At 41.5% G+C, this 16,700-nt stretch overlaps 1 protein-coding gene across 1 annotated transcript; it reads right to left on the bottom strand.

The window, feature by feature from the left end:
• Window positions 1-326: 326 nt before the first annotated feature.
• On the bottom strand, window positions 327-9,600 carry nudt3b (nudix (nucleoside diphosphate linked moiety X)-type motif 3b). Its single transcript, XM_068594356.1, has 5 exons — window positions 9,320-9,600; window positions 7,898-8,008; window positions 4,933-4,977; window positions 4,732-4,816; window positions 327-4,393 (listed from the first exon to the last, which is right to left on the bottom strand). Exons 1-5 carry the CDS (start codon window positions 9,416-9,418, stop codon window positions 4,197-4,199), a joined length of 537 nt encoding a protein of 178 aa, XP_068450457.1. The 5' UTR covers window positions 9,419-9,600; the 3' UTR covers window positions 327-4,196.
• Window positions 9,601-16,700: the final 7,100 nt, after the last annotated feature.

Genomic DNA, 16,700 nt, shown 5'->3' with positions numbered 1-16,700 from the left:
TGTTTTTACTTTGTCAACTTTTCCATCATGAACACACACACACACACACAACTTCAAATGTGCTTTTTAAACTCACTGTCTCGTGGATTTGGGCCAAAGCTAAAAGCTCGATCCACAAAACGTGCTCACGTTCATTTGCTGTGGCATTCGGATGACACGCATCAAGTATAAAACATTGTACTGTATACAACATGCAAAGATACCATTGTGTTAAGATTACCACAACATAAAAACAGTTCAATTAAAACCTAAACATCGTATTCAGCATTATGTATGTAGTGTTACCGTCAGAGTACCGCGTGAACACAAACAATGACACACCGTCCTGAATGTGAAATACTGGTGTTTATTTGTTGGCACATTTATATTACAATCTTCAGTCTTCTCGCACTGGTTTTATCCCACAGTCCCAAATGACAAAAGAAGGGAAAAGAGCAAAAAATTCCAGTGACACATTTACCTTGGAGATCCAAATTACGAGTACGTAACTTCAAGGCTGAGGTCAGGTGCAAGTGTTTAGTTTGTTACTCAATTACTAATATTTGGGGGTTATCTTTGAACCGTTCATCAATCAAATTCTAATTAAAGTCATTCAGTTAATAAAATGGCCATCTGACCGTCGCGCTAAAGGAAACTGAATGTTACAATCCTCAGCAAAGTGATGTGCTTTTTTAATATATGTATATATATATATGTTTCACTTTGGCCACAAGATGGGGCAATACATATGTATACCATCATCTTTGATAAGTCAAAAAGGAAGTGACTTCATCCGAAAGCTCTAATCGTTCTCTGAATAATTCCTCCTCTTGGTTTTCCTCCCCTCTGAAGCTTCAATGTCCTACAAAAAGAGCCAAATGTGATAGAAATCTGCAGCGAGAGGAAAAAGGGGGAAGATCACCTTTTAACTCCACATCAACTCCAACCTGCTCACACAGGAGACGCGTACTTCATGAATCCCCTCCCCGGACTCCATCCCGGATCGCTTTACACATGACAGGAAGTGTTTCGAGTAAGAAGGGAGTTTTTAAAAAAAAAAAAAAATGTGGGGGCGGGGGGGGACTAATCCTCATTGGCCAACGTGCGTCCTGTCTCAAAGGGTGCTGTGTTCGCTATATACAAGACATCTTCTTGTCAACAACACAACAGATGAAAGAACTGACAAAACAAAAACAAAAAAAATATGGATCAAGAACAAGTGGTCATTAATAATTAAGTCACTGGCTGTTACTTGTGGACATCCTCCTCACATTCACTTTGACAGTACCTGTCACCCGCATCCAAAGAGGGAATTCAAATCGCCGCCAATTACCGTTTTAGATTTTTTTGTTTTTTTCTTCTTCTGTAAAGCCAACTACAGATTCAAGCCCTTGACGTCCGATTGCACATTTCAATGAAGACTTGATGAGGTCTAATCAACGCACACGCTCTCTTCAAGTGCCAGGTGGGGCGCCATAAAGCCAGACTTTGGGCCACCGCGCCTTGCTGCCGCACAGCAATAAAAGTCAAAGTCTGGACCCGTTGTAAAGACTTTAGACTCCTTCCGCACATACTTTCATTCAGAGAGGGTTTTTTTTTTCTTCCACCGAGGGATAATAAAAAGGAGTCCGTCTGAAGCTTGTTTGCCGGCAGAGTCGGGAACCCACAATTACCGGGAGAAAAGGACCATGAATAAAAGACCGAGGGACTCTCAGCCCCCTTTTCAAGGGCTACAGATTTTTGAGTTCTGTGTTATTTCCCCATGAAGTTTCTGGACGACTGAATCATGATACTGCAGTTCTCTCGAATGTGCACCCCGTCATTTTAAACCAAGATCAAACAATTTCACTCCTTGCGTTCGGCATTCAAGAAAAACACACAGCTCCCATGAGTCTCAGCGGCAGGCGCACAATCCAAACCTAAATTTGGAGAGTTTTTAAGAGGAATCACTTATGTATCTGTATTTTTTTTAAAAAGGACTCAAGTTTATTAACCATTCATTTGACTCCATATAGAAACGCTGATTCTAGCAGCTTTAAAAGATAAACAGTGGTTTCATCTGACTTCTGGTCGAAAGAGGTCACTTGAGGTCATGAACATGCAGAGTATCATGAACCGACGCCTCTTACCAATGCTAACGAGGCTGCTAATGTGGGAAAAATGTTTGCCAACAAGTTTGAACATGTGAATGTGGACAGAAAACCACAGCATCATGTTAAAGTTCTTGAGAAAGAAACCCTCCATGGTGAAAGACGGATTGCTTTACTTCTAAACGAATTGGTGGTGTGAAAACTCAACACTATCTCTGAGTCAAAGAACAGTAATCCTTTTACTGTTACAAGTTGGTTTTGGTCAACAACAAAAAAAAGAAAATCTGAGTCGATTTTAAATACGCTCCTCAACAACACATTCCTCGTCTTTCAAGTCTCAGATCTACAGCGCTCTCTCCCAACAGCTCCAAAGCCAACGCCACCGCTTCAATCCTTCCTTCCAGTCTCAGTTGAAATGACACGTCGGACTCACAGATGAGTAAGAGGTGTGTGTTTTTTTGTGTGTGTGTGTGTGTGTGTGTGCGCGCGTGTCATTTGTACTCTCACCTTTGATCTATACAGAAATAAACAATTTACAATAAAAACCTCTAACATGCTATCTACAGCGCCTCCAGTTTCACAGTATTGAGCCGGCTGCCTCGCGCCACGTCGAGGCCAAAGGGAGGCAGCTCGGCCAGAGAGACTTTTGCCAGACGTTAGAGAGAGGAAAAAAAAACAAAAAACCACATAAAAACAAAAAAGAAAACTAGTATCCAAAAGCATTTTACATGTTAAAAACGAGGTCTCAAACTGTACAAGGCTTGTTTGTTCTGCACCAGCATTATAGATTTGATTACTTTCGATGTCAAGCAGGTGTTTTTGAGTGTTATTTTTTTGGGGGGGGGGGGATGCAGATTAAATAATAAAGAAAGGGTAAGAAAGAAGATTACAACCACGAGTGCCCACTGAAGTCACCTGTGCTGTTACGAGCAGTGTAAACAATCGCTTTGAACCAAACTGAATGTGAGGAGTAAAACATGGAAATGGGGTGTTTTTTTTTAATAACTTAAGTGATATGTGCTGCATTTTGAAAATTACAAGTCCATGATTTTTAAATCTACTACCCTCTCAATACGTGGAGGAAGACTTTGTAGTCGGTCAAAGGAAAGCAGTTCAACAACGAAGACAAAAAACAAAAAGGGGGATTGAACAGGAGGTAAAGACACTGAGGAGAGAAAAAAAAGGTGGTTCATTTGACATCGTATGTGGACATTCTTCCGCTCTCGTTACAGTATGGTGCGTTATGCTCTGTGGGAGAGTCAAACCTGTAGTGCTTGACAAGCTTCCCTTAAAAAATAAGAGAGAAACACACTTGACACTTGAAAAACTTGTGGGCGGGCGGGAGGAGGGGAGGGGGGGGGGGCGTGTCCTTCTGATCAGACACCAACAACGACGATAAGGAACTAAATGAAGAGAATCCAAAAAGACCTCACCGCAGGCCCGTTGCACCGTCGAGTGCGACGCAACGTGACAGCGCTCATGCAAGACAAGTCACTTCCCACAACTCTGTTCATTCAGATACAGACAACATTTCCTATCCTTATTAACAGGGGAGTTAGGGTGTTGGGGGGGGGGGGGTGGAGGGAGTACAGTAATGGGCGCCATTCATTCACCAAAAAAAAAAAAAAAAAAAAAGAAATGTGTGAAAGAAATGGAGACTTTAAAAAAAAAAAAAGACCACCGAAAGCCTTTCCGCGTAAGCACTAAGTATACACTTTTACATTACAACAGTAAAAAGTAGTTCTTGCATTCAATAAACACCACGCTAAGGGCGCGTTAAGGGAAGAGAGAGAGAGAGAGAGAGACAGAGAGAGAGAGAGAGAGAGAGTGAGGAGAGGGAGGGAGACATTTCATGCAGTTGTCAGTAAAAAGAAGAGAAAAACAGAAGAAAAAAAAAAATAGGGGTCAAAAATTACATTTACATTTACAAAGTGTTTCAGACTATTCACCCAACACTTGTCATCAAGTCTGTGCCACAGTTCTGGCACAAAGGAGTTGGCAAGGCAAACCATGTTATTGAGACAGGAGAGAGAAGAGAAAAAGAACGAAGAGAAGAGAAATGACACGTGTAAGAGCGCAAGTGGTGGCGAAAAGCTCCCGGAGGTGTCAAGAGTTATGTGGTTTTAGTTATCTGATACCCGAGACGGAGCTCTGATTGATGCTGTAGGTCGGGGAGAGATCCCCGCTTATCGTGGCCGCCAAAGGTGTTCCGTTACTGGTCAGGCAACTCTCCTGGAGAGCCTGGAAGTAGGTGGCCTGCACGGGCTTGTGACACTGCAACACTCGTATGGCATCGTCTATTTTAAACCATTCCCTTTTCCTCCCTGTTGACAGAACAAGACACCATTGTTGGAACAAGCTGAGACTTGTGAGACACAACACAGAGGGAGGTGGATGGGAGGAGGGAAGGGGGGGAGAAACAAACACAAATGACTAATTATCAGTACTGTGCCCAGCATTAAAATAAATGAAAAGCAGGCGGGCAGAAACAAAAGCTGGTGTTATAATCCCCCCCTAAGTAACAAACATACAGCGTAATCCCTGAACTGTAATATCATCAAAGTCTGGGAAAGAAAAATAAAGCGTCAGACTTCATGTGACTGCCGGGGAACTTTGTCCGTATGATCCCTATTTTGACGAGTAAACAAATGCAGGGCTTTACCGATGTTGACCGAGTCCTCCCAGTCCTCCAGCAGCTCTGTTACAATAAGGACATAGACGTAGGTTCTGTGTTTCCGCTCTTGGTTCTGTAGAGGGGGGGGGGGAGAAACAAATAAATCAGGTTTTTGGTCATTCTCCAAACATGCCGCATGGTCACGGTTGAAGAACACACAAAAACAAGTCGACAGCAAACAAAACTCACCTCAAAAACTCCAACTAAGCGACCTAAAGTCCCTTTCACACCGGCCTGTAAAACGACAGGAGGATGATTAAAATGGTGAGGAGAGGAACATCGCAGCATACAGTTACAATGGACATCTTAAATATGAAGAGGCTGTGTTTTTAAATTGTTTGTGTTGCAGTGGATTAGATTACATCATACGATTGTTTTTTGATCTCTTTCTAATTCCTGGGTTGTTGCAGGAATCCTCCAAGTAACACACAAGTGAATCATCGGCTTAAAAAACAGACTTAAATTTGACTAAAAGCAGCAGTCATGTCTTGTATACACTGATTCTTCCTCCATTCATTCCACACTTCAGTGCCATGAAATCAAATTTAGCCAACAGTAAGTAATAGGTAATAAAACAAGTCACGCCCACTTGTTTGAATAAGACATTTATGTGGAATTGATGGCGTTGTTATTGCCTTTAAACGTCTCTCTACGTGTCGACGGGTCAAAGCCGACAGAACAAACTCTGGTGAAAGAGCCGTGTTTACACGAGAGGAACCCGAAGGTGGGTTTCTGTAACGACGCTATCGGTCGGGATGCCGTTATCAGCTCCGACCGGCGTATGAAAGCAGTGCGTGGCGGCGGCGGCGGCGAGCCAACCAGCGGGCCACCCTCACGTACTCAGACACGCACTAAAAGCATGAGCGACCGGCTGAATGTGTCAACAAAGCGAGGAGAAGCTCTGATAAACACACACACACAGAAACAGAGACAGAGAGAGAGAATCTTTTACTCTCTGCTCACTTAGACATTACTCCACTATTCATATATATACATAAATAGTATACATAGTAAATATATAATGCAGATTCTTTACGGGGTAAGTCTACAAAGATGTGCGAAAACGGTGAGAAATGCTCATCACTGTTTCCTGGATAACAAGACGCACATTTTGTCCAACCAGATGTGAAAACTATGAAACTAATATTTGAAACTGAATTGTAAAAACAGAGACTATCTGTTACTTGACAGGTCTGAGAAGTTTGGCATGTTTTCCCTCCTGCAAGAAAAAACTCAGTCGGTTGTTGCCGGCCTAAATACTACAGCTGCAAAATACATATTAACGCCTCTGTTCCGCTATCACTCACTGTCACATAGTGATGGCGTCTCTACAAGATGTTTGGAGTACCATAAAAGATCAAGTATAAAGGTCAGAGACCAAAAGAACAACCGCTTTGCTGATATTCCCTATTACCTCGCCCTACTGCCCTTCACACAAACGCCATGTAAATGTCACAACCTTTCCTAGAAAGAGGATGACTTGCTTGTTACCTTTAAACATAACGACAATGGATCAAAATAAAACTCCCAGAGGTTTTGGATACAAGAGCCAAGTCGCTTGCTGACATCTTTGCAACGTCTTCTTCAGGTTCCAGTTTCAGTCTATAAATACATGTTGACAGCACTCACTACACAAGTGGACTTCTCAAGATCATAATGTAAAAGAACAGGCCCACAACTAAGAATCCAGAAGTCATGCCAGGGAAAGCCAGGGATTAAGTAATAGGCCAAGAGTCAACCTGTATGTTTTTGAGATGGAAAATGTCTCCCAACCCAAGCATTCATGTAACTGAAGACTGCTGGCCATCGCCTCGGGAGCAGATGCGCAGCTTTGAGGCTGCTGTTACAAGTTATGCAATAACCGCCCCGTGTCTTCCTGATGCAGGGTGCATGACTGCCGACCCAGCACCAACCCGAGGTTGGGAACAGTCGAACAAGCGAACCGACTCTTTGTGATCTTTGGCCTGCTCCTAACTGGCGGGAGTTCAAACCAATAAGCAAAAGCAATCGCTCATATGGTCATCAGAATAAGCTCGCCAGGATTAGGATATGTCCTGTTACACCACATTCCAATAAGGAGCTTAGGAAGCCACAAGACACAGTGATGCATGAACGACACCACAAAAGGGTCTGAATGCGGCCTTTTAGCACTTTTTGTTGTTGTTGATAAACATCAGTCGTGATGCGAAGGTGCTTTTGACCCTGTGAAAATGTACTGGCAGGCCGCAGCTTCCAGCAAACGGCAAAACTACAAAGCAGCGGTAGCCAGGATAAGAGATGATATCAGCATCCATGCGCGTGATGGATCACACACACACACACACACAGAATACGCTTTATATGGTCAGTGACACGCCAAGAGCCGACAGCCGGGCGAGGTTCAGCGTCTTCGGCGCCCTGTCACCATTCTCAACACGAGGTACACGAGGGGGGTACCTGACTTAAGAGGCTGACGTTAGAGGTATAGAAGCAGTATTATTGATTTCCAATGAGCTGCAAGACTGTTTAGTAATTGCCACACACACACACACACACACACACACACACACACACACACACACAAACAAAAATAGACACATTTTGTCCTTCAAACTGCCTCTGTAACAAGGCTTATGAGGTAAAAAATAGAACTGTCTAAATCAAACAAGGAACGAAAGCGGATTGTTTTTCCTTCCTTTGCTGTATTTTGTGGGATTGGATAGCGCTGCAGTGCAACCGCTGGGCAGCCAGTGTTCAATCTCAGTGTGACCTCCTTCGACACCTAAACACTGCTTTGTAACATGATGCTATGATGCAGCTTACATGTTGCTAGGCTCTCGCCCTCTGTCCATGCAAACAGGATGACTGCACGGACAAAATGGGTTTCGAGAGCGAGGTATTAGGCCCGGTGTTAAATGCAGACATGATTTAATAGATGAAACACAATACATCTCACGAGCTTTAACTCAGACCAATTTGCCACGCTGCAAATGGAAATCCATTCTCAGAACAATATTCTTGGCGATGAACTAATTCCAAAGAGGTTTATTATATATTCATATTTCAGAAACATAGGCCATGTGAAGTTTGCAAGTGCACACCCATTAGGAAAAGCGGACAACAACATAGACTTAACTTAGATATTATAACTATAAAAAACAGTTAAAGAACCAACCTCTTCACACACTTCTCGAGCTGCAGCAATATTGGGCTCTTCCTCGGGCTCCATTCCCCCTCCAGGAACGATCCACTTGTCCGGATGTCGACTACTGCTCACCAACAGCACCTGCGAAGCGTCCCATACAAAAACGGGTCATTCCTTACAGCCCAACTCCATGAGGTTTGTTAATTGTGTTGAACTTGTGTTCACATAAAAGAAGTGTTGATGCTTTCATACGATTAATCAGTGATTTGTGTTCATAAATATTCACAAGAAGAGTCAAACCATAACATGTGACACGATTAGCTACCATTCAACTAGGACACTGAAAAACCATCAAGGCTATCGGACCTGAGGCCAAGTCATCCAGCTGGGTATTGTTGTTTTGTTTTTTTCCCCCCAATAGCTTGTGTATGAGTCACTGGCTTTGCTTCTTCTTTATTTAGTGTGTGGTTGAATTTATGGTGTCAACAATATGTTTGGAGAAAAGCTGAGGCACGGATCACTTTAGTGGCTCACTGAAGTCTTTAAAAGTAAAAGTTTCCAGCTGTGTGCAGGTCAGACTGATGCATTTCCTGTAATCAACAGCCCATGTGAAACAATCTGGCCTCTCCTTTAACCAGAATGAGGAATTAAGTCTCTGATCAGTCTCCCCCCTCCACTCCTAGTAATACTGTTTCAACTACAAAGACATCTTTGTGTGTGTTGTTGACTGGACATTAGCTTTCCCAAAATCGCCTCTGATCTCAAATAACCCCATAAAGGCTACTTTGAGTAAAGGGGAGTTGTGGGGGTTGTGGGCGAGTGGCACGTAAACATTTATGTCAACTAACGTGGTGAAATGTGGACACGACTAAACAAGTTTGACATGTTGTCATTAAGCCGGGTGGTCGAAAAATCCTCCGTAACGCGAGAGCAAGATGAACAATGATTTCTACGTCTTCTGATAAAAGTCACCACCCCGTCACAGGGCTGTGGTCGCCGGCCGAGAGCCGGTGTTTCGGTTTAACAGGCGACCCCGTCAACCGTTGTCTTCCTATTTCCCCAACAGCTGTCGTAACTACGACAACAACGGACGCGTTCCGCTGAAAGTCGCCAGTTAACGGGGTCGCTTGTTAAACCGTAACACCGGCTTGCTAGTTAGCAAGCAAGCTAGCTGATAGCGTGCAGCTAACAGGTTGAGTCAAAGTAACGTTGTGTATAAAAAAAAAAAAAACCCGAGGCTTACATAACCCTTTTGGTAAGTGCGAGCTCAAAAACTAAATGTTTAACACACCACGACAGGAGACAACACAAGAGGTTGGGAAACGAGTGAGTCATCGTTTCTAGCTGGCATTAAAACCCAACAGCTGATAAATACAACGATTTATACAGACGTTGGAAGCAGCCCGCTAATGTTAGCTTTGGCCCGCCAGACAGCCACATCCCCGGACTCACCTCCTCCTCGCTCTCGCTCCTAAAACACAGGCAGGCGGCCCGCTTCTTGTAGCCGTCCCCGTCGTACGTCCGGGTTTGGTTCGACTTGAGCTTCATCATCTCAAAAGGGGAAACAAAAAAAGTTCAAAAGTACAGCTAAGTTCACCACGTGTAAAGACGACGGTCGTCGACGCAAAGTCCTCCTCCGGGGAACCTCGGCGTGTCACTTAAAAGAAATAACTTCTTCTTCGCTTCATTTTCACGAACCTGGGCACATCTACGGCACGGTCGCCATTACAAGGAGCCGCTACGCCCACGACGTAGTTGGAATTTTAACAGCTCGGGCAGCGTAAGAAAACGATCGTATCGGGCGTTGGAGAATTTCAACAACAGAGAGGAGGGGAAAAAACGCAACACCACGCTCTGACTGGAGCGAGCCGGCGAGGAGAAACTGGCACTTTTTGGCTCCAACTAGCTTGTCACGGCCACTTGTTTGAGGCAGATATAATTAAGTAAGGTTGGAGCCCGCAGCCTTAGTCGAGGAATTATAATGTAACTCGTTTAATATGTTGTAGGGTTAAAAACAAAACGAAACAAAAATCAAAATGATTGATTAATACTGGTTTGAGTAATTGGTTTCAGCACCGCAGGTAATGGACAGCGCCCGCAGATGTTCTATCTACACAACTGAGCCGACAACGTGTGTTTGTAAAGGTTTATCTTACACCACACATAGCTGCACTTACTGTTGATTGTATATTAAGCAATCCACCATCTAATATTAATACTAATACAATACAGGTTTGACAGGTACTCAAAGGCACTTTACGTGGAAAAAACAATAAAACAATAAAAGAAAACAATGAAAAATAAAAGCAATAAAAAATAGGCAAGTGAGTAGTTAGTTAATAGTCTTTTAACTCACCTTTCAAACTCTGTAATGTGACAATTGCTTATTTTACTTTGTCATTTAAGTAAACTGTAAGCACTTCAAAATTTCCAACTATGAGTCAAAAACAGTTGACAATCTTTCGCATATTTGCAACACACTTGTTTTTTTGAAATGAGTACTTTATTTCAAGGCTAATGTGCCCATTTCCCAGGTAAAAAGTATAAAAGGTCAAAAGTATAAAACTAGAAACTGTACAATTGTGGCGTTTCCACTTGACATTTTGGACATTTTACACAAGTGAATTAAGCTATATATATATTGAATATATATATATTGAATATATATATTGAATATATATATATATACATATATATATATATATATATATATATATATATATATATATATATATATATATATATATATATATATATATATATATATTCAGAGAGAGGGAATTTCCGGAGCTGTTGCGAAGAAATGTTATCTCTGTGATATTCCTTTCACACACTCACAGGCACAAATATTTAAACAACTATAAAAGTAGTTATTTGATGCTTCGGAAATCTTGGATATCAGACAAATAACAACAACAACAACAACAACAACAACAAAAATGACTAAGGACCACGAGCAAAAGCGAAGTTTTGGTCGAGGATTTCTGTCACAAGTCCGTCAATGCACAGTGAACTTGCTCTTGACTCACTGCCTTCAGTAATGACCGTAGAAATAGACTTTTCCATGTCAATCAAAACAATTTATGTTGAAGTAAGACTTCACATAAAAAAATATGAGAAAATATATCAGTTCAGCTGAAATGCGGGTAACAAGCAAAGCTGTATAGCTGCAAACCGGTAATGCATTAGAAACAATTCATCACCTCTTCAGTCTCCACAGTCCAATTTACACGCACTACAAATTGTCAGCATAATGAGTCCTGACATAACGCCATAATTGTTTGTTATTCTTATGGTTGCGCGTATTATTCTCGTTTTATTGCTTCTTTCACACTTCAATTTGTCTTTTTTTCTGTTGAAGTCCCATTGCTTTTACTGCTGCAACAAACCAATTTCCCACCAGGGATCAATACAATTTCTTCTCATCTTATTTACTTATATTCCCTCTGAAGTTTCTCCCAACAGATACTGACATTTGAAGTGCATCTTACCTTCCTCTGACGACATCTCAGATGGCCAAATCCCAGCTTTTACCATCCAAAACTGTTTAGTGCCAAACTGAGAAATCATTTCAAATGAAAGCACCACCTATTCACCTATTGTTCTACTAATGTGCACAGATTGCTATTTATATATATATATATATATATATATATATATATATATATATATATATATATATATATATATATATATATATATATATATATATATATTCAAAAGTAGTATTCTTTGACGCAGAAGTCAAGAGTTAAGTCAAGGTACTGGGATAAGATTGTCAGATGGTTAATAAAGCAAAATACAGACAATTAACTATCTGTTTTGTCATGAACATGAACAAAGAATGTGTTTAAACTCACTACAAATGTATTCTTAAACGTCATCAATTTCATCTGTTTAGGCTATGTCAACAGGGATTTATTAGGCTTTTATTTTAATTTCAGATCTAATCCGACACCAGTTTGAACCGAATCAGAAATAAACCTTTTTGAATGAGATTTTAGTTTTTTCTTTGAGTACAAATACACAAAAATACACTGTACAATATATCACCAGGGTTGTTTCCGTCTGTGCTTTCTCTCCTCTCCATTCTCTCTGGAGGATCCACAGAATTAAACATATCTGTATAGGGGTCATGCTCAAGAGGTTCCTTTTCATTTTTTTTTTATTTAATTTTTTTTTTACTATCTGCAGTTGCTAAGGCAACCCATTCTCATTCACAAGGAGGAGCGGAGGCACAGTCCCAGCCATGTCCAGAAGAGGGCGCTCACTTCTTTCTGTAAATATGCACAGTCGTCCCCATGAGCCAGGTTTTGTAAAGGTGTGCTTCTTGCTAAAATGTTTGAGACTCATTCATAGAATCTGTCAGAAATCCTTCATTTAAATGTGCATCTTTTATCAAATATAAATGGACTTCAATTGGCACGACATCCATATCAGCCAATGTAAAGCCTGCTAGCATGTGCCTGGGCTAAAGGGCTGCCTCTCCATCATTGAAGGGTTGGGATACTTTGAGGAGCGACTAGCAATGAAGACGCCTCCAGACCGCCAGACGCCAAAATCCGACTGCTTTGAGACAAAACCAGAGGGCCGTGTGCAGTTAAAGAGAGCGGTGGGAGACTTGCTTTATATATTGAAACATGTATAAGGGACAAGATTCATGTGTGGCCAGTAGGTAGGAACAGGTGCAAAATAAATAAATAAGCAGTTGCCCTATCATTGAGAAGAAACCTTCTCATCAAGCCGGTGGGGCCAGCTGTAGTTTATTTCAGCTTCTACAATGAAGACATGAAGCTGCAGGGTGTCTGCTCTTAGGTCGCGATTCATAGATTTATAGATTCATAGATTCATAGATTCGCTCTGTAGATTCATGACGACGCAGCCAGAGACACTGTGGAACCTCTAATGGGTGGTCAAAACGTCATTTAACTTTAATACTGCGCTTCCATGCTCGCCCAATTTCTGGCACATTCGCACTATGAATATATAAAAGTGGCATGAGATGACATCCAAATTTACTCCTGGACCAGAAATTCTACCTGGCACAAGGAAGGAGTCTAACAAAGAGCCCCGCTAAGTTTAAAAACACAAACATTTTACACTTTATTTTTTGCTTAACAGACCACACACATATATATAGAAATGAAAACCCTAACAGAAAGGGCTCTGGTTTGCTCTGTCCTCTCAAAAACATGATAAACCCTGAGAAACATTCAGGTTTTCTCATCTTCTTCTATTGTTGACGCGTAAACATCGTCCGTTTCTCCCACTTGTCACGACATTGCTCCTCTTCAACTTTTATTCTGTGGGTTAACGGGTCCATATCATATGTTTCAGTTACAATCCATCGTGTGATGGTGGTTATATCGTGTGCCGACTCTTTGTAATAGCCTTTTAAATGATGTTTTTGGTATATTTTTGTTCTCGCAACTCTGCCACTGCAAGCTGCATCACATGGGGAGCAGCAACCGGTTGCAGTAACTCTTCTTCATTTTAAACGTAGCATAATTATCGTGTTTGCACCCCAGTAGCTGATGGAACTATCCGACAATGCGAATAGCCAGTAGATCATTTTAAATAAATAATTTTAATTTCCTCTCTCTGTTGTCTTCTTCTTTTGTCTTTCTTGAAAGGAATGTCTTTGTCATTTATTTTCTTAATAAAGATTGAAAAGAAATGAAGAAAAGTGACAACACTTATGTCAGCTTGCTAATACATGACCAGATAAGAGAGAGAAAATGATACTGACTCAAAAAATGTCTCCACGTATGAGTACAGAAATACATTCAATGCCTACTTATTACAAATAATGAGCAATTTCTGAGTTTATTGTATCACTTTGCCCCCATAAAACTATCATTTTTTTGGTAGTTTGAACACATCTTAAACCAGAGTGCTTTTGCTAAAATCTTATCATAACTTTTAATGCCGCAATCATATATTTAAGTAAGTCAATAGTTTGGAACTCGCTGAAAGGCAATAAGAACTTAGGGGAGACTTGTTGTAAAAGTGTGATGAACTTCTTGATACGTCCTGTGACAGGAGCAGACAGACGAAGCGGTCATCAACAGAGCCCCACTGTGACGAAGGGTTAATGAGCAGGGAAACTCTCTGTTACATCTCTTAACATGGCAATCCCTGTGAAGATGCACTGTGACACGCAGCCAGAGGCCTCTGCGGCGGCTGAGGTTTGTTTAATCGAAGGCTGCGAAGATATTGGCAACATTAACCTTTCCAGCACCTTTTTTTTTTTCTTCCTTCAGGTAAATATGCACGTTAATGACTAAATAAGCAGGAGATTGTGTTGTTTGGCCCGGGGCCAGAATAGATTGTGCTCTGCTTCACACGTAACAGAAGCAATTTACCGTGTTGTGATTCGCGGGGCTTAAAGTGACATCGTCCTTTCTCTGCGTACAGTAGGCTTTTCAACAAAACGTCAGCAGCCTCATATCAGTTTAGATCAACAGTGTCTTCGAGTAATTATAGAATAATAGTCTGTTTTCGTTGAATGCTGTATAAAAAGAGCATTTAAAGACTAAAATACATCTTTCATATGACGCGGAAAGAAATATTTGGATGCGTAAATCGCTAAATTTGATCAATTTGATCATCAATCCGTTAATGTCTCTCCACTTTTATCTATTCAAGTGCATTAGCCTGGTGCGAAAAACATGATACATAGCTTATATACCATACATTTAAAGTATTTCAGGATGATGTTGGATGCCATAACCACTAGGGGCTGCTCTCATGCCAGTTACAACCTGACAAAACTTTTTTTTTTTCTAGTGACATTCAACAATAACTTATAATAGCCAATAAGCAAAAAGATCATGCATGCAGTAGCCTCTATTAAAATTATATGAATCAATGAAATGCAAACCATATGCTGGTCGATGTAGATTGTAAGACAGAAACCGAGTGTTGTGCCTCATGATGACATCATCAGGCTCGTCACAGTCGAGCAGGTAACCCTTAAATACTTCATTTATTTCGGGGTCATTTCAAAATGGCAAAATACCCTACACCATTAAGTGAGAAAAAGTGGAACGAGTATGCGTTCACTCTACTCAGCAGACACCCACATGAAATTGGTATTTTTAGATTAAAGGTGCATATAACATCCACTTACTGTTTTGTGTTTTTTTTGTGTGTGTGTGTGTTAGGCCCACTGGAAGCATCCTGTCGCCTCTGAATGCACGACAACACTTCCATCCTCGGTTATTTACAAAGATTGAGTGGGTTGACATCTGTCCCAGATAACACACTTTTAGACGCCACTACAGATTGTTTGTGTTATCAATTAATGTGCAAATCATATTGTAGATAATTGTGTAGTCTATACATTTGCAGGAAAAAAAAAGGGCCAAGTCAGATGTCTTCTGTGTGAACCAACAGTCTCAAGATGTAGGACCAACAAAAAGCAACACATTATTACATTTGAGCACCTGCAACTATAATTAGTTTGATTTCTTTTGGTGCATGGCAAACAACGTGAGTTAATAACCAAAATAGTCATTTTCTGTTGATCAGCTAATCACCAAATGGACTAATTCTTGAGGCAGTAATGACTTTTGAAATCAGCGTGTCAAGAAACCTCCCAACAAAAAGACCCAATCTCTAAACATTCATGATCTAAAACAAAATGAGTCACATGTGCACGGCCTTTTATGAACAGGGTGTGAATCAAGGCGTACTCCTGGTTCTCCATGTTCCCTTCTGAACCTCGCAGACTCTCCGTCTCTAGAGTGTTACAGGCCTCACTATTAGCAACACTATCTATTGTTAACGAGGCGACCTTCTGTTTCAGAGGACGAGAGCGTCAAGTGATCGTCCGTCTCAGCGTTTGGGAGTTCACTGCAGATGAAATGCAGACCTTTTTTCCACCGCGAACACACTGTGCCATAGATAGGATTCCATCTGTGGCCGGTCTCTTATATAAAAAGCTTCTTCTTTTTTTTTTTCGAGGTCAAAGGTTACACCTGCGACGACTGTCAGCCAGCCAGCATCTCAAACGAATACATCACTCACGCATTGGAGCTTACGAGCAGTCGGCCGGCCCTGGCTGGCCTGTTTCATCTCTGTGAAATATTGTTTAAACAGACGTTGACAAACTGACTCATTTCTACATCCTCCAACTTGCGTGTTAGACAGTCAGCAGCTCGGTGTTACACGATTAAATGTCAGCAGAGTGTGTGTAGACACCCAGAGTTCAACACGACAGACGTTGGAGTGAAAGACGCGAGATATAAATGACAGCTTTTAGATTATGATTTTGTTCCATATTGACGGACTTCCTTGTCTTCTCCCCCTTCTTCTGTTTTCTGAAAGCAGCTCCTCCTCCGTCCTTTGAACTCAACATCCATTTAGTGAAGTGAATTTAAAGCCAAATCCTCGCTTTTCTGTAATGTCTTGGACTTTTCTTCGCGACTGGACAAAGCCAGCCAACGCAGGTCAGAGCGGTGACGCGTTAAATCACACGCTTGCTGCAGGAGTTCTGGCCTTTAATGAATCCCATCAGTAAACTGAAAATCGTGTGACCTCCGAATTTACATTTTGGATAATTCCCTTAATGTATCCATGAAATGAGAACGTCTGGGGGCAGGCGATTATGCTTCACTGGCTATTCCTTTGCGCCGGGATTTTCACTAGTGACTGGAATTAACATGGCTTAAATTCTCTCCGCCCCATAGCTAATTGAAACAAGTAATCTCCAGAGTTCGCCTTGTGCAGAGGGACGGGGAGGACATGTTATCCTCAGAGCAGACGCGTTCAACAAGACCGTCGGGTTTCTCCTGGTGGAAATAACTTTTGGAGCCAATCTCCCCGGCCA

This window comes from Clinocottus analis, unplaced genomic scaffold (assembly GCF_023055335.1).
Source record: "Clinocottus analis isolate CAN_PGR_092001 unplaced genomic scaffold, fCliAna1.0.p SCAF_3, whole genome shotgun sequence".
Lineage (NCBI taxonomy): Eukaryota > Metazoa > Chordata > Actinopteri > Perciformes > Cottidae > Clinocottus > Clinocottus analis.
The sequence above is the reverse complement of the archived record's forward strand: the minus strand, read 5'-3'. Positions and strand labels throughout refer to the sequence as shown.